At 34.6% G+C, this 15,711-nt stretch overlaps 3 protein-coding genes across 6 annotated transcripts; 2 read left to right on the top strand and 1 right to left on the bottom strand.

The window, feature by feature from the left end:
* The first annotated feature begins 2,159 nt into the window (after positions 1-2,159).
* LOC110623458 (enolase 2) lies at positions 2,160-6,101 on the top strand. The gene is made up of 16 exons (XM_021768416.2): positions 2,160-2,340; positions 2,486-2,549; positions 2,701-2,765; positions 2,854-2,901; positions 3,152-3,238; positions 3,313-3,393; positions 3,620-3,721; positions 3,801-3,881; positions 4,204-4,278; positions 4,360-4,422; positions 4,512-4,589; positions 4,922-5,116; positions 5,243-5,293; positions 5,390-5,530; positions 5,634-5,690; positions 5,786-6,101. The coding sequence occupies exons 1-16, from the start codon at positions 2,272-2,274 to the stop codon at positions 5,864-5,866; spliced, it is 1,338 nt and encodes a 445-aa protein (XP_021624108.1). The 5' UTR covers positions 2,160-2,271; the 3' UTR covers positions 5,867-6,101.
* A 1,655-nt stretch (positions 6,102-7,756) lies between these two features.
* On the top strand, positions 7,757-10,713 carry LOC110622788 (splicing factor U2af small subunit B). 4 transcript variants are annotated; one of them, XR_006351862.1, is made up of 6 exons: positions 7,757-8,148; positions 8,241-8,322; positions 8,919-9,045; positions 9,248-9,692; positions 9,821-9,932; positions 10,387-10,713. XR_006351862.1 is itself a non-coding variant. In XM_043959459.1 (5 exons), the coding sequence occupies exons 1-4, from the start codon at positions 7,819-7,821 to the stop codon at positions 9,648-9,650; spliced, it is 942 nt and encodes a 313-aa protein (XP_043815394.1). In that variant the 5' UTR covers positions 7,757-7,818; the 3' UTR covers positions 9,651-9,692; positions 10,387-10,713. The 4 variants fall into 4 exon arrangements, 2 of the variants coding, with proteins under 2 accessions (XP_043815394.1, XP_043815395.1); XR_006351861.1 differs by having other exon boundaries at positions 9,821-9,959; XM_043959459.1 differs by lacking the exon at positions 9,821-9,932.
* Positions 10,714-11,455: 742 nt separating this feature from the next.
* On the bottom strand, positions 11,456-15,276 carry LOC110622787 (histone deacetylase HDT1). The gene is made up of 10 exons (XM_043959458.1): positions 15,141-15,276; positions 14,286-14,356; positions 13,962-14,173; positions 13,796-13,812; positions 13,643-13,690; positions 13,345-13,523; positions 12,518-12,631; positions 12,290-12,386; positions 11,833-11,959; positions 11,456-11,760 (listed from the first exon to the last, which is right to left on the bottom strand). Exons 1-10 carry the CDS (start codon positions 15,151-15,153, stop codon positions 11,697-11,699), a joined length of 942 nt encoding a protein of 313 aa, XP_043815393.1. The 5' UTR covers positions 15,154-15,276; the 3' UTR covers positions 11,456-11,696.
* Between the last annotated feature and the right edge of the window lie 435 nt (positions 15,277-15,711).

Genomic DNA, 15,711 nt, shown 5'->3' with positions numbered 1-15,711 from the left:
GTTTTTAAATTTTTATGAAAATGTATGATCATGTATGGGATGTTATCAGGTATATGACAAGTATAGGAGGCTTGCTACGGGTCCCGGCGGCCTTAAGCTGATCTGGATCCTAGCGCCGGTAGCGGTCCAAATTTCGGGTCGTTACAGTTTCCATATAGCTAAGCTCATCCCAAAGTTTCTTTAACTTAGTAAAGTAGATGGAGACAAAAACATTCTCTTGAGATATAAAAGAAATATTTCAATGCAACTTATATATCATAGGGCCGTTGCATTCTCCAAATCTTTCACAAATCTCTAATTAGATGTCTTTGGCAGAGGCAGTATAAATGAAGCCATCCACCAGCTCTTTGGAGATGGAGTTAAAAATTCAAGATGTAACCATAAAATCACATCTTTTCCATTGTTCATAGCCCTCAGAGTCCTTACTGGGTGTTGAAACTGTTCATTCGACAAACTCTAACTTCACATTGGCACCTAGAACTATTTTAACAACCCTATTCCAAGATCGGAAGTTAGTTCCTATGAGAGATGCAGAGACCAAAATTATTCCTGGATGATTGGAGGACTGTAGGCTCAGAGGATCTCTCATTCCTTAAATCACGATCTGTCCTTTTTTTGACACCGCCATTGACATATGTTCCTTACTACTGTTGCCGCATTCCATCATCGTCAAATCTCTCCTTTTGGTTATGAAAGTTTCAAGTTTCACTTGTATAGCCAGTGACTCCCTTGTGCGGCCAGTACCTCCCTTGTGCTTCAGCTTTTTTGGTTAAAGCTTTAGTTGCAGTGGAAGAGTAACCCTCATCTCCTGTCGATGTTGCGATCACCTCTAGACAGAGAACGACGTGTTTCTTTGTGTGTGATCTGAATTGGAAAGTCAAGTCGATATTCAGATTTAGATCTTAGAATTATATAGTTATTGATTGTCTTTAATGTTTGAGCTTTAAGTTTATTGGTTTGAGTTTTGAAGGCCTTTAAACCTATACATGTTTTTTTAATACTTATTCGGTCCCTCTAATAATATCTTTTTGAACTTTGAGAAAATAAAAAATTATCACACTATAACACCACAGAAATAAAAAACATGATCTCTCATCATATATTTTTAATTTTTTTATTTTTTAAACTGTGATATTTTACATATTAATTTTATCTAATGAAAAATAAAAAATGATATGTGGGATTTTTTGTAATTTTTAAAAGATTTTTACGTAATACTTTTAAATATGAAAAATTTTATAATCACAAATTAAATATAAGAAATTTAAGCATAACAAACTTTAAAATTGAAAGAGGATGAATATAAATTTGTTTTGTTTTGTCCCGCTTAACACTTTTTAAATTTAAATATAATATTTAAAATAATATAAGAAAAAAGCGACGCATGCGCAAAGGGGCCTTTTTTGGGCCTTTGGGGTACGTTGATTATTATTCATACTTTGCAATTAACAAGCAGCCAATCTTCTTCTTTTCTTTTTCTCTTTTTTTTCAGAAAAAAGCAGCCAATCTTACACTTAATAAATTATAATTTTTATAAAATTATACTTCTTCATTTCAAAAAAATTTAAATGTTTTTATTTTTCAAAACACTAATTTATTTATTAGCTTTATAATATATTATTGTTTTGATATATACTGAAAAATAAAATTTATTAATATAATAATATTAAAAATAGTTTTTTTGTATATTAATTATATTTTTAATTAAATATAAAAATAAATATGGTGTGGATGCAGAAGTATTTATTAATTACATATAAAATATTTAAAATACAATACAATTAAAAATAAAAAATAGAAAATTAGTTTCAATTAATGCATTTAGATTTTTCAACTATCTTTTTTTTTTAAAAAGAAAAAAAGAAAGCACATAGTTTCGTGACCTCACTTTTCGCTTTTTCATCATTCAAATTTTCTGACCAAACTCATACGACTGCGACACTTGGCTTGCCAAACCATATGCTGTGACCAAAAACCATACGCTCTTTCTTTACCAAACCATCAGCTTTAGCCAAAACCATATGCTCTTCAAACTTCAAGGCTCAACCACTACCCGAATATCGAAATTTTGTAAAGAGAATATCCAACAGCATTTCCTGTTACTGTTTTTGATCCGACGGCTATTATTGACCCAATCTCCTCTACATATATCCTCTTAAACCCTTTTTCTTTTTGTTCTGTTTCTCATTCAGCTGCTCCTCCCGCACTCGCACTCGCACTCTCACCCTCTCTTTCTCTCTCTCTAGATCTAACGCAGACAAGCTATTATCCATGGCTGTTACCATCGTCTCCGTCAGGGCACGACAGATCTTCGACAGCCGTGGTAATCCTACAGTCGAGGTTTGTGTTGTTCTCTCTATCTGCTTTTCATTTTCGATAACTTCTTGGTGATACGCAAGCGAATATTTTGCTGATGAGATTTTAGATTAATGTATGCTGGATTGAGTGTTGATTCTGATCGATTTCGATTCCGATTGTCTTGTAGGCTGATGTGAAATTATCTGACAATCATTTGGCAAGAGCCGCCGTTCCAAGTGGTGCTTCCACTGGTATGTTACTTTTGATTATCTACACTAAGATCTGTTCTGTGTTTACGTGGTTGATTATTGTTTTCGTAATTAGTTTAAGATAATCAATCATCATGGTGTATTCTAGCTCATTTTCTTTTGTATGATTTCTGTGTATTTTTGTTAATTTTAGGAATTTATGAGGCACTTGAGCTAAGGGATGGAGGATCTGACTACCTTGGAAAAGGTGTTTCAAAGGTAAACTATTACCTGTCTCTTTATTATGCCGAACCAGAGGAGTCAAGTCATTTTCTTACGTGGGTTTACTTTTCTTTTTGTATTGTAGGCTGTTGATAATGTTAATACAATTATTGGCCCTGCATTGATTGGCAAGGTTAGTTGCTGTCCGATTGTTCCTCCTGAATGATATATGTTTTGCGATTGTTTTCATTGTTTATAAAGGAATGGGTTTGCAAGAACGCCTCCTAACTTCCATGCAACCTTATTTGTTTCTTGATCACTCCAAGTGAAATTTTTGTGAAGAGCAACTTGGTGTTAAATGTGATTATGGGAAGCTTGTGATATTTTTTCTTCATGCATGTGAGCTGCAATTTTTTTACAAATCTTTTAATTTTCTTGCGCAGGATCCAACTGATCAGGTTGCAATTGATAACTTAATGGTACAACAGCTTGATGGAACTGTTAATGAGTGGGGCTGGTGCAAACAAAAGGTAGCTTGAGTGCTTTTGTTCACTTGTTTTGTCGGGAATCTCATTGACTGCAACAAGTCTTTGTGTTTTTTCAGCTTGGAGCAAATGCCATATTGGCAGTGTCTCTTGCTGTTTGCAAGGCTGGGGCTCATGTCAAAGGGATTCCCCTGTACAAGGTATATTCTCCATTCATTCAACTCTTTTACTTTTTCAGTTTGTGGTTCCGTTGTTTGATTGCTTAATCAATTCATTACCATGATGGCTGTTTAGACCATGTTATATGGGAACGAATGCTACCCTGTCAGGCACTGAATGACATTCAGTGTTTGTAATACACATAATTAAACGTTTTCTTAATCCTTTTCCTGGGAGAACCCCTGATAACGCTTCCTTTATTTGCAGCACATCGCTAACCTAGCGGGTAACAAGAAATTGGTGTTGCCAGTGCCTGCTTTCAATGTCATCAATGGTGGTTCACATGCTGGAAATAAACTTGCTATGCAGGCATGCTTCTCTATATTGTATTTGACTTATTCTTAAAAGATACTCCTCAAGTGAAATTCTTACCCTCTCTTGTCTTCAGGAGTTCATGATTCTTCCTGTAGGAGCTTCTTCATTCAAAGAGGCTATGAAGATGGGTGCTGAAGTATACCATCATTTGAAGGTTGGTTATCACCTCACTTTTGTCCCAATTTAACTGTTGCTTTGATTTTTTTTTTTCCGACCTATTGTTTCTTTTATGGTTCTTTGTTGATTCCATAGCAATTTAAGAGCATAATGATGACATCATAATTGCCCTCTCTCTTGAAGGCACATCTAGGCCTGTATACAATCTTGTTTGACGTTTTTATCGTCTTCTAGCTCCTACATGATGTCTCTGTTGCTGACGCATATGCTTTGTCTTGAATTTGCTCCCAGCACCTTATATTTGGTTATTAATGTGTATCCACTAGCTTCTAACCTTTTTTCCCCCTCTCGTTTTCTAGTCTGTGATAAAAAAGAAGTACGGTCAGGATGCAACAAATGTTGGTGATGAAGGTGGTTTTGCTCCTAATATTCAGGTAACTTAGCTTAGTGAAATGTCATGGTTTTAGTCGACTTTTGTTGCATTTGCCTTACTTTATCAACGGGCTCATGTTCAGGAAAACAAGGAAGGACTTGAGTTGCTCAAGACTGCCATTGCTAAAGCTGGGTACACAGGAAAAGTATGTTTTTTTTATCTTTAGTCTCCATTTTTTTGTATCCTTTTTATTTCGTTGGAATGGAAATGCTAAAAGTTCCACAATTTTATTAGGTGGTTATTGGAATGGATGTTGCTGCTTCAGAATTTTATGGCTCAGATAAAACATATGATTTGAACTTCAAAGAAGAGGCAAGTTTATTGGCATGCTGATATTTGATTTGTGATATTTTAGATTCAGGGTAAACGTCGGGATAATCACTTTCATTTTTATTCTTGTGTCTGAAATACTGGCATATTCATAATTGGCCTACTGATTTAAAGCATTGTCTTGGTTTTTTTGTTGGATATGAATCATCGGGTATAACCCATTGTGAAATTGACAAATCCTTCTGGTTCTGGTCATAGTTTAGGTTTGCTGCTTATTGACGTAGTTTATGCATGTGTGCGCTCTGTGATGCATTAGTCACTATACATTCTCTGACTGTACCCTATCTTTTCTTCTTGTGATTCTGTTTGTGCAGAACAACAATGGTTCACAAAAGATCTCAGGTGATGCTCTCAAGGACCTCTACAAGTCCTTTGTAACCGAGTATCCTATTGTATCAATTGAAGATCCATTTGACCAAGATGATTGGGAGCATTACGCAAAGCTAACTAGCGAAATTGGAGAGAAAGTACAGATTGTAGGAGATGATCTTTTAGTTACCAATCCAAAGGTTAGATACTTTCATCTGGTCCTCTTGGCTATATTTTGCTTTTTCATGGGAAATTCTCTGGATGCATGGCATACATCTTCTAATCGAAAAAGAAAAGGTTAAGAATATTTTTGTCCTTATTTGCAGAGGGTTGAGAAGGCTATCAAAGAGAAGGCTTGCAATGCTCTCCTTCTCAAGGTATCATTGACACCTGTTCTCAAATGGTACATTGAAGTTCTTCCGGTCTCTGTTAGAAAGAAATTGTATTTTGATTATATCTTGTTTTGGAAACAGGTTAATCAGATTGGATCTGTAACTGAGAGCATTGAAGCTGTAAAGATGTCTAAGAGAGCTGGCTGGGGTGTAATGGCCAGCCACCGCAGTGGTGAAACTGAGGATACTTTCATTGCTGATTTGTCAGTGGGTTTGGCCACGGTAATCAAATTATCAGAAAAGAAAAAAGATTCTTGACCTTGGCATTACTACGATACAAGTCTGTTCTTTTATTTCCTTTCATTGGTTTTCCTTTTTGTTTCAGGGTCAAATAAAGACAGGAGCACCCTGCAGGTCAGAGCGCCTTGCAAAATATAATCAGGTTATTTTCCTAAACTAATAGTATTGTTTTTAACTTGTGGAAAAACTGTATAGGCATAATTTGTCCAATTATTTCACGTCATTTTATGCATGTAGCTCCTGCGAATCGAGGAAGAACTTGGTGCTGAAGCAGTTTACGCTGGAGCAAACTTCCGCACACCTGTTGAACCCTATTAGAATCTGAAAGGGCTGGCAATGATTTTGGGCCTTAGCATGGGGAAGGGTGACATGAAATGAATAAGTTTATGTAAGATGGGTGAACCCTGGACCTTCCAATAATTTTTCATTGAAGTTTTGTTCTGAGTTGGAACAGTGTTGTAGCGATGGTATTTTCAGAATTTGAGTGTTTCCACCGAAACCTTAGATTTGAGTTTAGAATCGAAAATGATAAAATTATAATGACTTGTTAATCCATGGGTTGAGATAAATTTGCATTAAGGTTTCTCCATTATGATCATTGGATTGGATGACAGCAATGTGAATTGATTTTCTCACTTGAGAAATTAGTATTGTGAAGGAGGCGATTCAGGCAAACAATAGGGTCGAGCTCACGGAGGAAAGGAATCATAAGCTCCTAAATTATAAACATACTGGCAATTCGTACCTCTACCTGTTCCTCTCATGCTCTTTTCGCCTAGAGAAGGACAAAAAGAGCATTTGGAGGCAAGTTTACGCCAAGATAAGAACATTTCATGGCGAGCTGTTGCCAATAGCCTCTTCCTTTTTTTACTTGAACATATATATCAAAAGATAATTTCATTAACTAAAGGATGGCCGAAATTCATTACAAGAAGCTCAAGGTCTCGTGGAGAGTAAAGTCCATCAACAAAGCGCTGACAAGCCTATGGCCGGAAGAACGACGATGTTGGAACAAACCATTCTTGGAACTCCCAGAGTCTTAATATTAGAGGTTGTTGTATCTAAAAAAAAGTGATGGAAAGAGAAATGGCTCGTTACACTAAAATAGGATCAGCTTAACCAAGGCCGTAAACCATTCATACCACCACTTTTATCTATAAAGGGGAACGTGAACCCACATCCGAATAGAGGAAAAGACTTTCATCTGCTTTTCATCTGCTCAATAGGAACAGAGAAAAGTTGCAAGCTGATAAGAAAAGGTGAGAGTGTTGGATAAAAACAAGAGAATTTTTTTCCATAATAGCTATTACCAATAGCCTCACTTCAAGAGCAAATCCTTTTTTCCATATAAGATGTTGCTCTTGATTGTGTGGTTGGTTGAAAATATCAGGGGCTAATTATTTCTTATATTCACAATTCTTCACTAGTGTAGTCCATGACTGGACTGTGATCGCCGGTGTACTCCACAACTGCGTAAATAGCTCACCATGTGGGGTAATTTATTCCATAATATTAACAAATTAGATTGTGAAAATTATAATTACAATTAATTCTCGTAATCATTAATATATACAAGTTACTCTTTTGAAAAATTTGACCTGTACTATTTGAATGCTTTAATTATAATTATAAATTAAATAAAAAATATAGTTAATTTGTTATAATTAAAATTTAGTTTGTGATAATTTATCTTATAATAAAGTTTCCTTTATTTCAAAAAATATTTCTTTAAAAAATACTTTTCATAATTTTTGACGTGTGAGAAATTTTAAAAAATTAATTAATAAAAAATATTTTTATGATAAAAAAAATTATTTTAAGAAAATTGATTTTCTATTTTTTTTACACTTTAAAAATTTTATTAAAAAATATATAAATTTTTTAATTTATTTTTATTTTTAAATTAAAATTAAATAATAAAAAATAATTATTTAATTAAAAATATTTTTCAAAGTATAAGTTTTTTTTATAAATAAACAAGTTTGTAGTGCTTATTGATTATAATTAAAGTTATTAGTCTTATAATGGGCTTAGTCATGTAAAAGCTTTAATCTCAATGATATGGGCTTTCTTTTTCTGGGAAAAAAAAAAAAACCACTGTGGTTTGGGGCTCACGTGCTCTCTTATTTTATTTATTCTTTTTTTTTTTTTTAATTCTGTTTGGTGACAATTATTTTAATATTTGTTATTTTTGGGGGTTAAAATCAGATTGAGATTTGATTCTGCAAAACCCTGCATAGATCGAAGATAGGGGGAAAAAGGGGAGAATCATGGCGGAGCACTTGGCTTCTATATTTGGAACAGAGAAGGACAGAGTGAACTGCCCTTTCTACTTCAAGATCGGAGCCTGTAGGCATGGCGATCGCTGCTCTAGGCTCCACACCAAGCCCAGCATCAGCCCTACTCTTCTCCTCTCCAACATGTACCAGCGCCCCGATATGCTCACTCCCGGCGTCGATGCCTCCGCGCAATCTCAGTCCCTCGACCCCCGCAAGATCCAAGATCACTTTGAAGATTTCTATCAGGATCTTTTTGAGGAGCTCAGCAAATACGGAGATATTGAGAGCTTGAATATCTGTGATAATCTCGCTGACCACATGGTTCTCTCTTCTCTCTATTTTTTTTTTCTTTGCTCTTTTTGTTTTTCTAAACAAAAAAATTTTTTTTAAGGGTTGTTTTAACTTTTGAGCAGGTGGGTAATGTCTATGTTCAGTTCAGAGAAGAAGACCACGCAGCGAATGCGCTTAACAATCTCAATGGGAGGTTTTATGCAGGTTATTTCTGCCTTTTTTTTTATTATTATTATTACCATTAGGCATCATGAATTTTATTGATGAATTGCTAAATTATATTGGTAGACATTGTCTTAAGCTGACCTGCTAACTATAACTCAAGTTTGAACTCAGTTTTGACTGCTGAAGTTATCTATTTCGTGGAGATTCATGTCTGTTTGTATTCATGGGTTCTGTTTTATGCGAGTAATATGGTATTTGCAAATAGATTTTACAGTGTTATATAGAATAAATTGTATCTTTTACATTAAGTTCATTTGTTTGTAACATTAAACTGACCAAGTTTGGGTTCTATTCAGTCTTGTATCTGTTGCAACTTGTAAGTGGAACTAATAGAAGCATTCAAATGTCGGTAGTATGACTTGATTGAAGTAAATGTGTGCCCCCGAATGAATGTAGAGTGTTTATTCTTATGGGTTTCAGACTATCATTCAATTTGAGAAGTAATATAATATGTTTCTATTTATTCACACGTTCTCAATATCCATAATTTTCTGTTCATTTTGCTTGGAAGTGGTATTATTGCTGGTATGAAATTGGAATACATTTTGATGTTTCATAAACACTGATTATATTAGGGCGCCCAATCATTGTCGACTTCTCTCCTGTTACGGATTTCCGTGAAGCTACATGTAGGCAGTATGAGGAAAATGTATGCAATCGAGGTGGCTACTGCAACTTCATGCATCTGAAAAAGATTAGCAGGTGACTTTCTTGGTGTGACTAGTCCTTAAGCGACTCCTTTTCTTTAATTATATATATATATTTTTTGAAATCTTATAGATGTGAATGCCTTACTTAGACCATGCTACTTTTGTAATTTAATGAACTTTTTAAATCTATTTATAAACCTTTCCTTCAGCAACTTGGGAAGTAGATGGTCTAAATATTTTTTATTCAATTTTAGGGAGTTAAGGAGGCGCTTATTTGGAAGGAATAGGAGAAGACGTAGCCGCAGTAGAAGCCATAGTCCTAGTAGGCACCGTGGTTACGATGATCGCTCGCATGGTGGCCGCGGTTTTGGTAGACGAGATGATAATAGGGATCATCACCATGAGAGGGGCAGGAGGCATAGAAGCCGAAGTCCTGGACGCAGAGGAGGACGCAGCCGAAGTCCTGCAGGCAGGAGGAATAGAAGTCCTCCTGTTAGAGAGAGCAGTGTTGAAAGAAGGGCTAAGATTGAGCAGTGGAACAGGGAGAGAGAACAGACCACATCTGGTAATAGAGACAGCCAAAATCCAAACAATGACAAGAACAGCAATGGTGATGCATGGAATGGGGGTCTTGACGATGATCCTCAGCACCAGTAGGAGCTTTACCGATACGTATATTGACCCCACTGGAATCTTTGGGTTTGTCTCTCAGCTATTTATTGGAATATTGAAAGACCTATTGCTCTTAAACATGAGTGATTGCAACTGTTATTTTGATAAGATAGCCCATCTAGAAAATATAGCTTACAGTCATTTCCACTGTGCAGGTGGAGTACAGGTTCACTGTCATGTGTTATGAAAGTGAAACTTACCTTTTCCCCTATAACTGCTTAATAGATTAAAGAACTCATAATAAAATGAAGGAAAAAGGTCTTGTAGGTTCATATCTGCCTTTCATGCTGCAAGGTTTTTATTTTTTATTTTTTTTCTTTTGTGGGGGTGGTTGGGGACCTTTAAATGATATTTTCCATGCCTAAAAATCTTCCAAATCATATCTGTTTTTGTTATTTGTTTTCTTTTGAAATCCCAGGGGAGGTGTTTATGTATTCCTTTGATGATATGGTCTTCTTTTTAACTCTTTGCATTACCATCTCCAACTAAAAGAACACTGGAGGAGGCTTTATCTGCTCAGTTTACCTATCTCGTTATAAACAATTGCTGGCTGGCATGGGTAATTAATTTTTATAGGGATTGGCATGGCTGCATGCTGTTACATATCTTTTTCTGTCAAAAGTTACTTACATGCTTTATGAGTTTTGCAGGTTCAGGCTTTCCTGCTTCTCAGGATCAGCCTCAATCTTTTATGGCAGCTTACCATGATATTTGTATACAGGTTGGCTGTTTATCTGCAGAGCATGTTTGCAGGACTCTAGTGTTGTGGAGATTGAGGAAGCTCCTGGATGTTCTGTGCAATCAAGGAAACAGCTAACTTTGATACGAGGGGGGGCAACAGCTGACACAGTCGCTTGCCATTCCAAGATCCAACTATTGGTTTAGACATTAAGTTTGTGGAATATGAGAAGCAACATTTTTTCTCTTTCTTTTTCACTTGTCAGTTAAACATCATTAAGTTATTTCGAGATATTGTCTTCAGTTTGACAGTGTGTGGTTGAGCTTTTCTGTTGTGACCAATAGAATACATTGCTTGCTTAATCTTCAATTTCTTTCTCTTTCTTTCGACTTCAAAATCATGAACTTACAGCCATCCACGTATATATATAGGAACAAATAGTTCCATGTGACTGGTAAATGAATTAGGAAGTTAGTTGAAGGGGGAACTTGGTTTTGGAAAAGATAGGGTGAGACTCTGTCCAGTGAAGTGTTAATGACTTTTTAACTTTCCAGTTTGATGTGTGAAAACAGAAATGCGCCTTAACATGGTCTTGGTTTGCCTTTGTACTTCCAAATTACAGCCTACTAACCCAGTTAATGTGTAATGGTCAGACTAGCCAGTAGCTACTTGTGAGCTTTTCAAACGGTAGTAGTAGAAGGCTGTGAAACACGACTGCAGATAGAGATAGATGTTAGATGGTGAAATTGTATTTCAATCGAGACCACTATTTCTTAACTTCGCCAAAAAACCTCCAAGGCTCCTGGCCATGGGGCAGCATTTGGAGGCGAAGAATTTTCTCATTTTACTATGTAAACTACACAGTATACGATCAACAGTATGGATCGCAGTTGACTACAAATTTAACAATAACTATGAGAACATCTTGCCGAACTAAAACTTCATGGGCGGACTCATAAATCCATTCGCCATTTAAAGTGGAGCTATTCAATCATTGATTCATTCCCAGCTTACTTGTCCAATCAGATGGCTGATTTATCTGAGTGCAAAATTACACCCAAATGGCTCTAGATAGCTTCAGGGTTCAGACCATATAGCCACATAGATAAAATAAGAAAACAAGGAACAAACTCGGTGTCACGTCAGCTATTGTGACAAACGCAACACACTGATATATACCCATCATATCATCCAGCACATAAACAGTTGATAGTTGCGATCCACAAAAAATACCCAACAAAAGCCTAAATGACACCATACTAGATTAAGGTTTCCTTGACATTTACTAAACCTAACAGTCTCTTATGGACAAACTCAAAAACATCACGTTAAAGTTAATACACCTCCGTCCTTCACTGTGCAGCACTGTGCTTGGCCTTAGTATGAGATTGTAATGCATTTTCAGAGCCAAATGACCTGCAAAGGTAATTAACATAAGGCTCTAGTGCTGTAGAAAACAGTTTCAATAGCTTTTGGAGGGAAACCAACCTGTTGCAAGACACACATGCAAAAGATTTTTGAGTCTGGTCCTTTTTCTGGTCGTTGTTAGCAGGAGTTTTTACAGTTTGCTTTGAAGGGTGAGGAGTTGCTACATGACCAACCACTTTCTTCCCCTCTGCACAAACAATTAGCAAGAAAATTCAATACATATCTTGCATGAACGCCAGTCTAAATCATGTGCATGTCTTCTTATTCAAAATCCTAAAGCAGGCAACAAAAAGGTCATGATAATACATTATTAATCTTGCAAGTGGCAAATCCCCCTATCGAAAGAAGAATTAAAGAACTTGCAAAATGCATTTCAAATAAACCACTTAATACAACAACCAAAAGAGCTCTAATCTGAGGACTAACTTAAGCATTATGAGAAAACTGTACAACAATAAAAGCAGAACATAGAGATATCCATCTTTACTAGAGGAACACCAAGAAGACAGAAAATAACCAGTCTTTTGTGGAGTGACCAATTTGGCCTTCTTATCAGCAACGGGTACTTTCTTAGCAGGTTCAGCAGATCTCTTCTTCCCTTGTTCAGCCTTCAACTGTAAGAAATCAAGTAGTTAATCAGAAATATTCATAGGATAGCCTTAAGTCAAATGCTACATTGCACATTTCACAATTCAAACATCATAAATAACAAGTACATAGTGTACAGATATAGGTGTAGTCTTACTCTTGTTGGTTCTTCCTCATCTTCATCATCACTTTCATCGTCCTCGTCATCACTTTCATCATCCTCATCATCACTTTCAGCATCCTCTTCATCCTCACCATTGGCTACCATGTCCTACAGAAGGAACCAAGAAAAACAGCTAACTTAGTCAAATTGTGATTCCATAGCACATAACTACCTCCCAAGTGCAAAAACTAGCCATCAGAATAAACCAACAGAATTCTAGAAGGTTAAAGAAAGATATCTACAATAGCTTTCTAAGTAACAACAAGTAACCATAAACAAACAAATTTTACAAACAGGAAATCATTATCAAAAAGGAAATGCCTGGGTAACCAACAGGTGCACAGGGGCATACTAAACACCCTAATGACTGACAACATAATCAAACCCTTAGAAGATTCACCTCAAACAGATGCCCAAATGCCAGAAAATCAATTGCAAATTCATTTATTGATCATTTAAGAAAAGAAAAAGCAAAAATTATAACAGAACTCTTTTATCAATTGACGAGATAGTCATATACCGAAAAATGACAATCAACTGGTTTCCAACTATCATGAAACTATAATGGAAATACTATTTCTATTCAGAATGATTGTTTCACGCTAAACAAAACTACAACATTTTAGAAAAGCAAATGGAATGATAACTGTTTGCAATATTCTTATGATATGATACACATGCTACGGCTTTCAATCTTTTAAATACCCATTACTAGCTATTGTAATTAAACCTAATATGTGTTGTCCACACTATAACACTAGCATTGATGTTAGCAAATCACGAAAAAAAATGAAATAACCCAAACAATCAGATAAGAGCACCTGATCATCAGTGGAGTCATCATCATCAGAAGAATCATCACTACTTTCATCAGTCTCTTCCTTAGGTTTGTCTTCTTTTTGCGGCTCTATGATTTTCACCTTTTGCTTAGGTTCAGAGGAACTAGGTTTAGTCTTTTCTGCAGGAGACTTTGCTTTCTTAGATTCCAACTGAGGTTTCCCTACAAAAGTAAAATATCAAGGGCAGGGGGGGGGAGGGGGGGGGGGAATAGAAAAGCATTAAAAATGTAACCGTACAACACACACACATGTAAAATGTAAAATTTCACTACTCCTCTACCATTATTATTAGCAACAGGAAGATCCTCTTCAATTTCAAACTCAGGCTCTGAAAGTTCAAAAACACAAAATAATATTAGATTTCCTCAAGAAAACTAAATGCAGGAACAAAATATATTATATATACATAAAAATCTATTGTGTTATGACTCACCAGAATAATCATCACTTGTGATGGAAAGACAAGAAAAGGCAGTTAAGGAGAAAAGAAGCAAAACAAATAAACAACTATAACGGCGATAAAAGAAGAAACTGCAATAATAAATACATATTCATATATCACTATCTACGACAAGATAAAAACAAAAAGGAAAGGATATTCAGCTTGAGCAATCTTATAACCACTGAAGTATACACTTCCATTTTTCCAGTTATGGGATAGCTCAACATCTTTTTCAAACACCAGGTCAAAAGATATCTGAGGAAATTTTTCAGGAGAGAGAATTCCAAGAACATATTTCTTATCATTAACCTTCACATACAGGCAAACAGATTCATTTCCTTTATCCTTCTTCACCTCGCCTAGACAAGCCTGTACTCAGTACAGCCAAATTTAAACAATTTGAAAATATTTCTTATAGCAAATATGAAGAAGTAACAAAATTTAAATTGACTGATAAAATCTTGAAGAATGATCATGTAACCTGTGAAAGATGCAAAATGAAGTCACCACCAATTTCAACCACTAGAGGCTCCCCACTTTTGACCTCAGTACCTGAATATTCAAGCACGTTAGCATTATCAAATAAACATAAAATTTTTGAGTTGCATTGTAAAGCAACTTATGTTATTCTTAAATAACCAAAAAGTGAGAATCAAACCATATACAACTACAAGAACCATAAAAGAAAAGTCATTCCTATATATTTGAAAAAGACTTGAATCATGGATAATTTAAGCTTCCACACAAACTGTAGTGGCTATATTCATAAGAATTAGAAGGCAAGATGAACAATTCAAGACTAGAAATGCAAATCAATAGAACAATTCAAAAACAAAAAGAGTTTATACAATAAATTAAAATACATCCAGCTCCTCGGCAAAAATTTAACTATAGCATGATAAATTTTATAATAATGCTAATGAACAATCAACCCTACTAATCCATTGACAAGAACATGGTAATGTGCCTACAGACGTAAATCGCACTAAAATACTCAACAGAGGCAAAGAACTCTTATCAAATTCCTAAACCACCAAAATGACCGATCACTGCACTACCACCGTAAGTGACACTAAAAAAACCAAATTATGGCATAATACATAGAAAATGATACAAAACCAATAATACATAAAAAATTATCAACTCCGCTCAACTCTAGCAAGCAGCTTCAATAGAATTTCCTATTCTCATGCAGTTTTCTCGAGACATAGGTTAAAAAATATATATATAAAACGAAAAATCTCACATGCACAAAATTTGCAAATTCGACTTACAAAATTTAGCATATTTAAGAGATCAAAGAGAAATGAGAAGTGCGAGAGGGAGAGAAGATTACCCCAAAACTCCATTGTTTCAGAGCAGCGAGTAGGATTGATCTTCTAGAAGAGAGGGACTGCAATAATAAAGTGTAAAAATTTTCAAGAAATATAATATTTTAGGGTTCGCGAGTAAAGGAGTTTACTGAGAAATTACTATTTAGTATTTGTATGAAAAATTTTGGATAGATTATATTTTAACTTTTTAATTTTAATATAATTAATAAATTTAATTTTTTGAATTAAATACTTAAATCTTTAAATAATTAATTTATTTAAATTATAAATTTTTTCATCCATAATTTTATTAGCCAATCAATTCAAATATTTAAAATAAAATAATAAATACTTAAATTATTTTTAATATAAATAATAATTTTATATTATGTAAATTATATTTTAATTTATTGATAAATTAATTTTTATATTTTTAAAATTAAATTTTTATACTTTCATATTTAATTCATCAAAATTATAATTCTTTCATATATTATATATGTTAATTTAGAGTCGCTGAATGATTAAATTTCTTTTAAAATATAATTTTTTAAAAATATTTTTAATAAAAATTTATAATTTACTTAAAAATTA

Source organism: Manihot esculenta, chromosome 9 (assembly GCF_001659605.2).
Source record: "Manihot esculenta cultivar AM560-2 chromosome 9, M.esculenta_v8, whole genome shotgun sequence".
NCBI classification, from domain to species: domain Eukaryota; kingdom Viridiplantae; phylum Streptophyta; class Magnoliopsida; order Malpighiales; family Euphorbiaceae; genus Manihot; species Manihot esculenta.
Note: the sequence above shows the minus strand (reverse complement) of the source record. Positions and strands in the feature narration are given on the sequence as shown.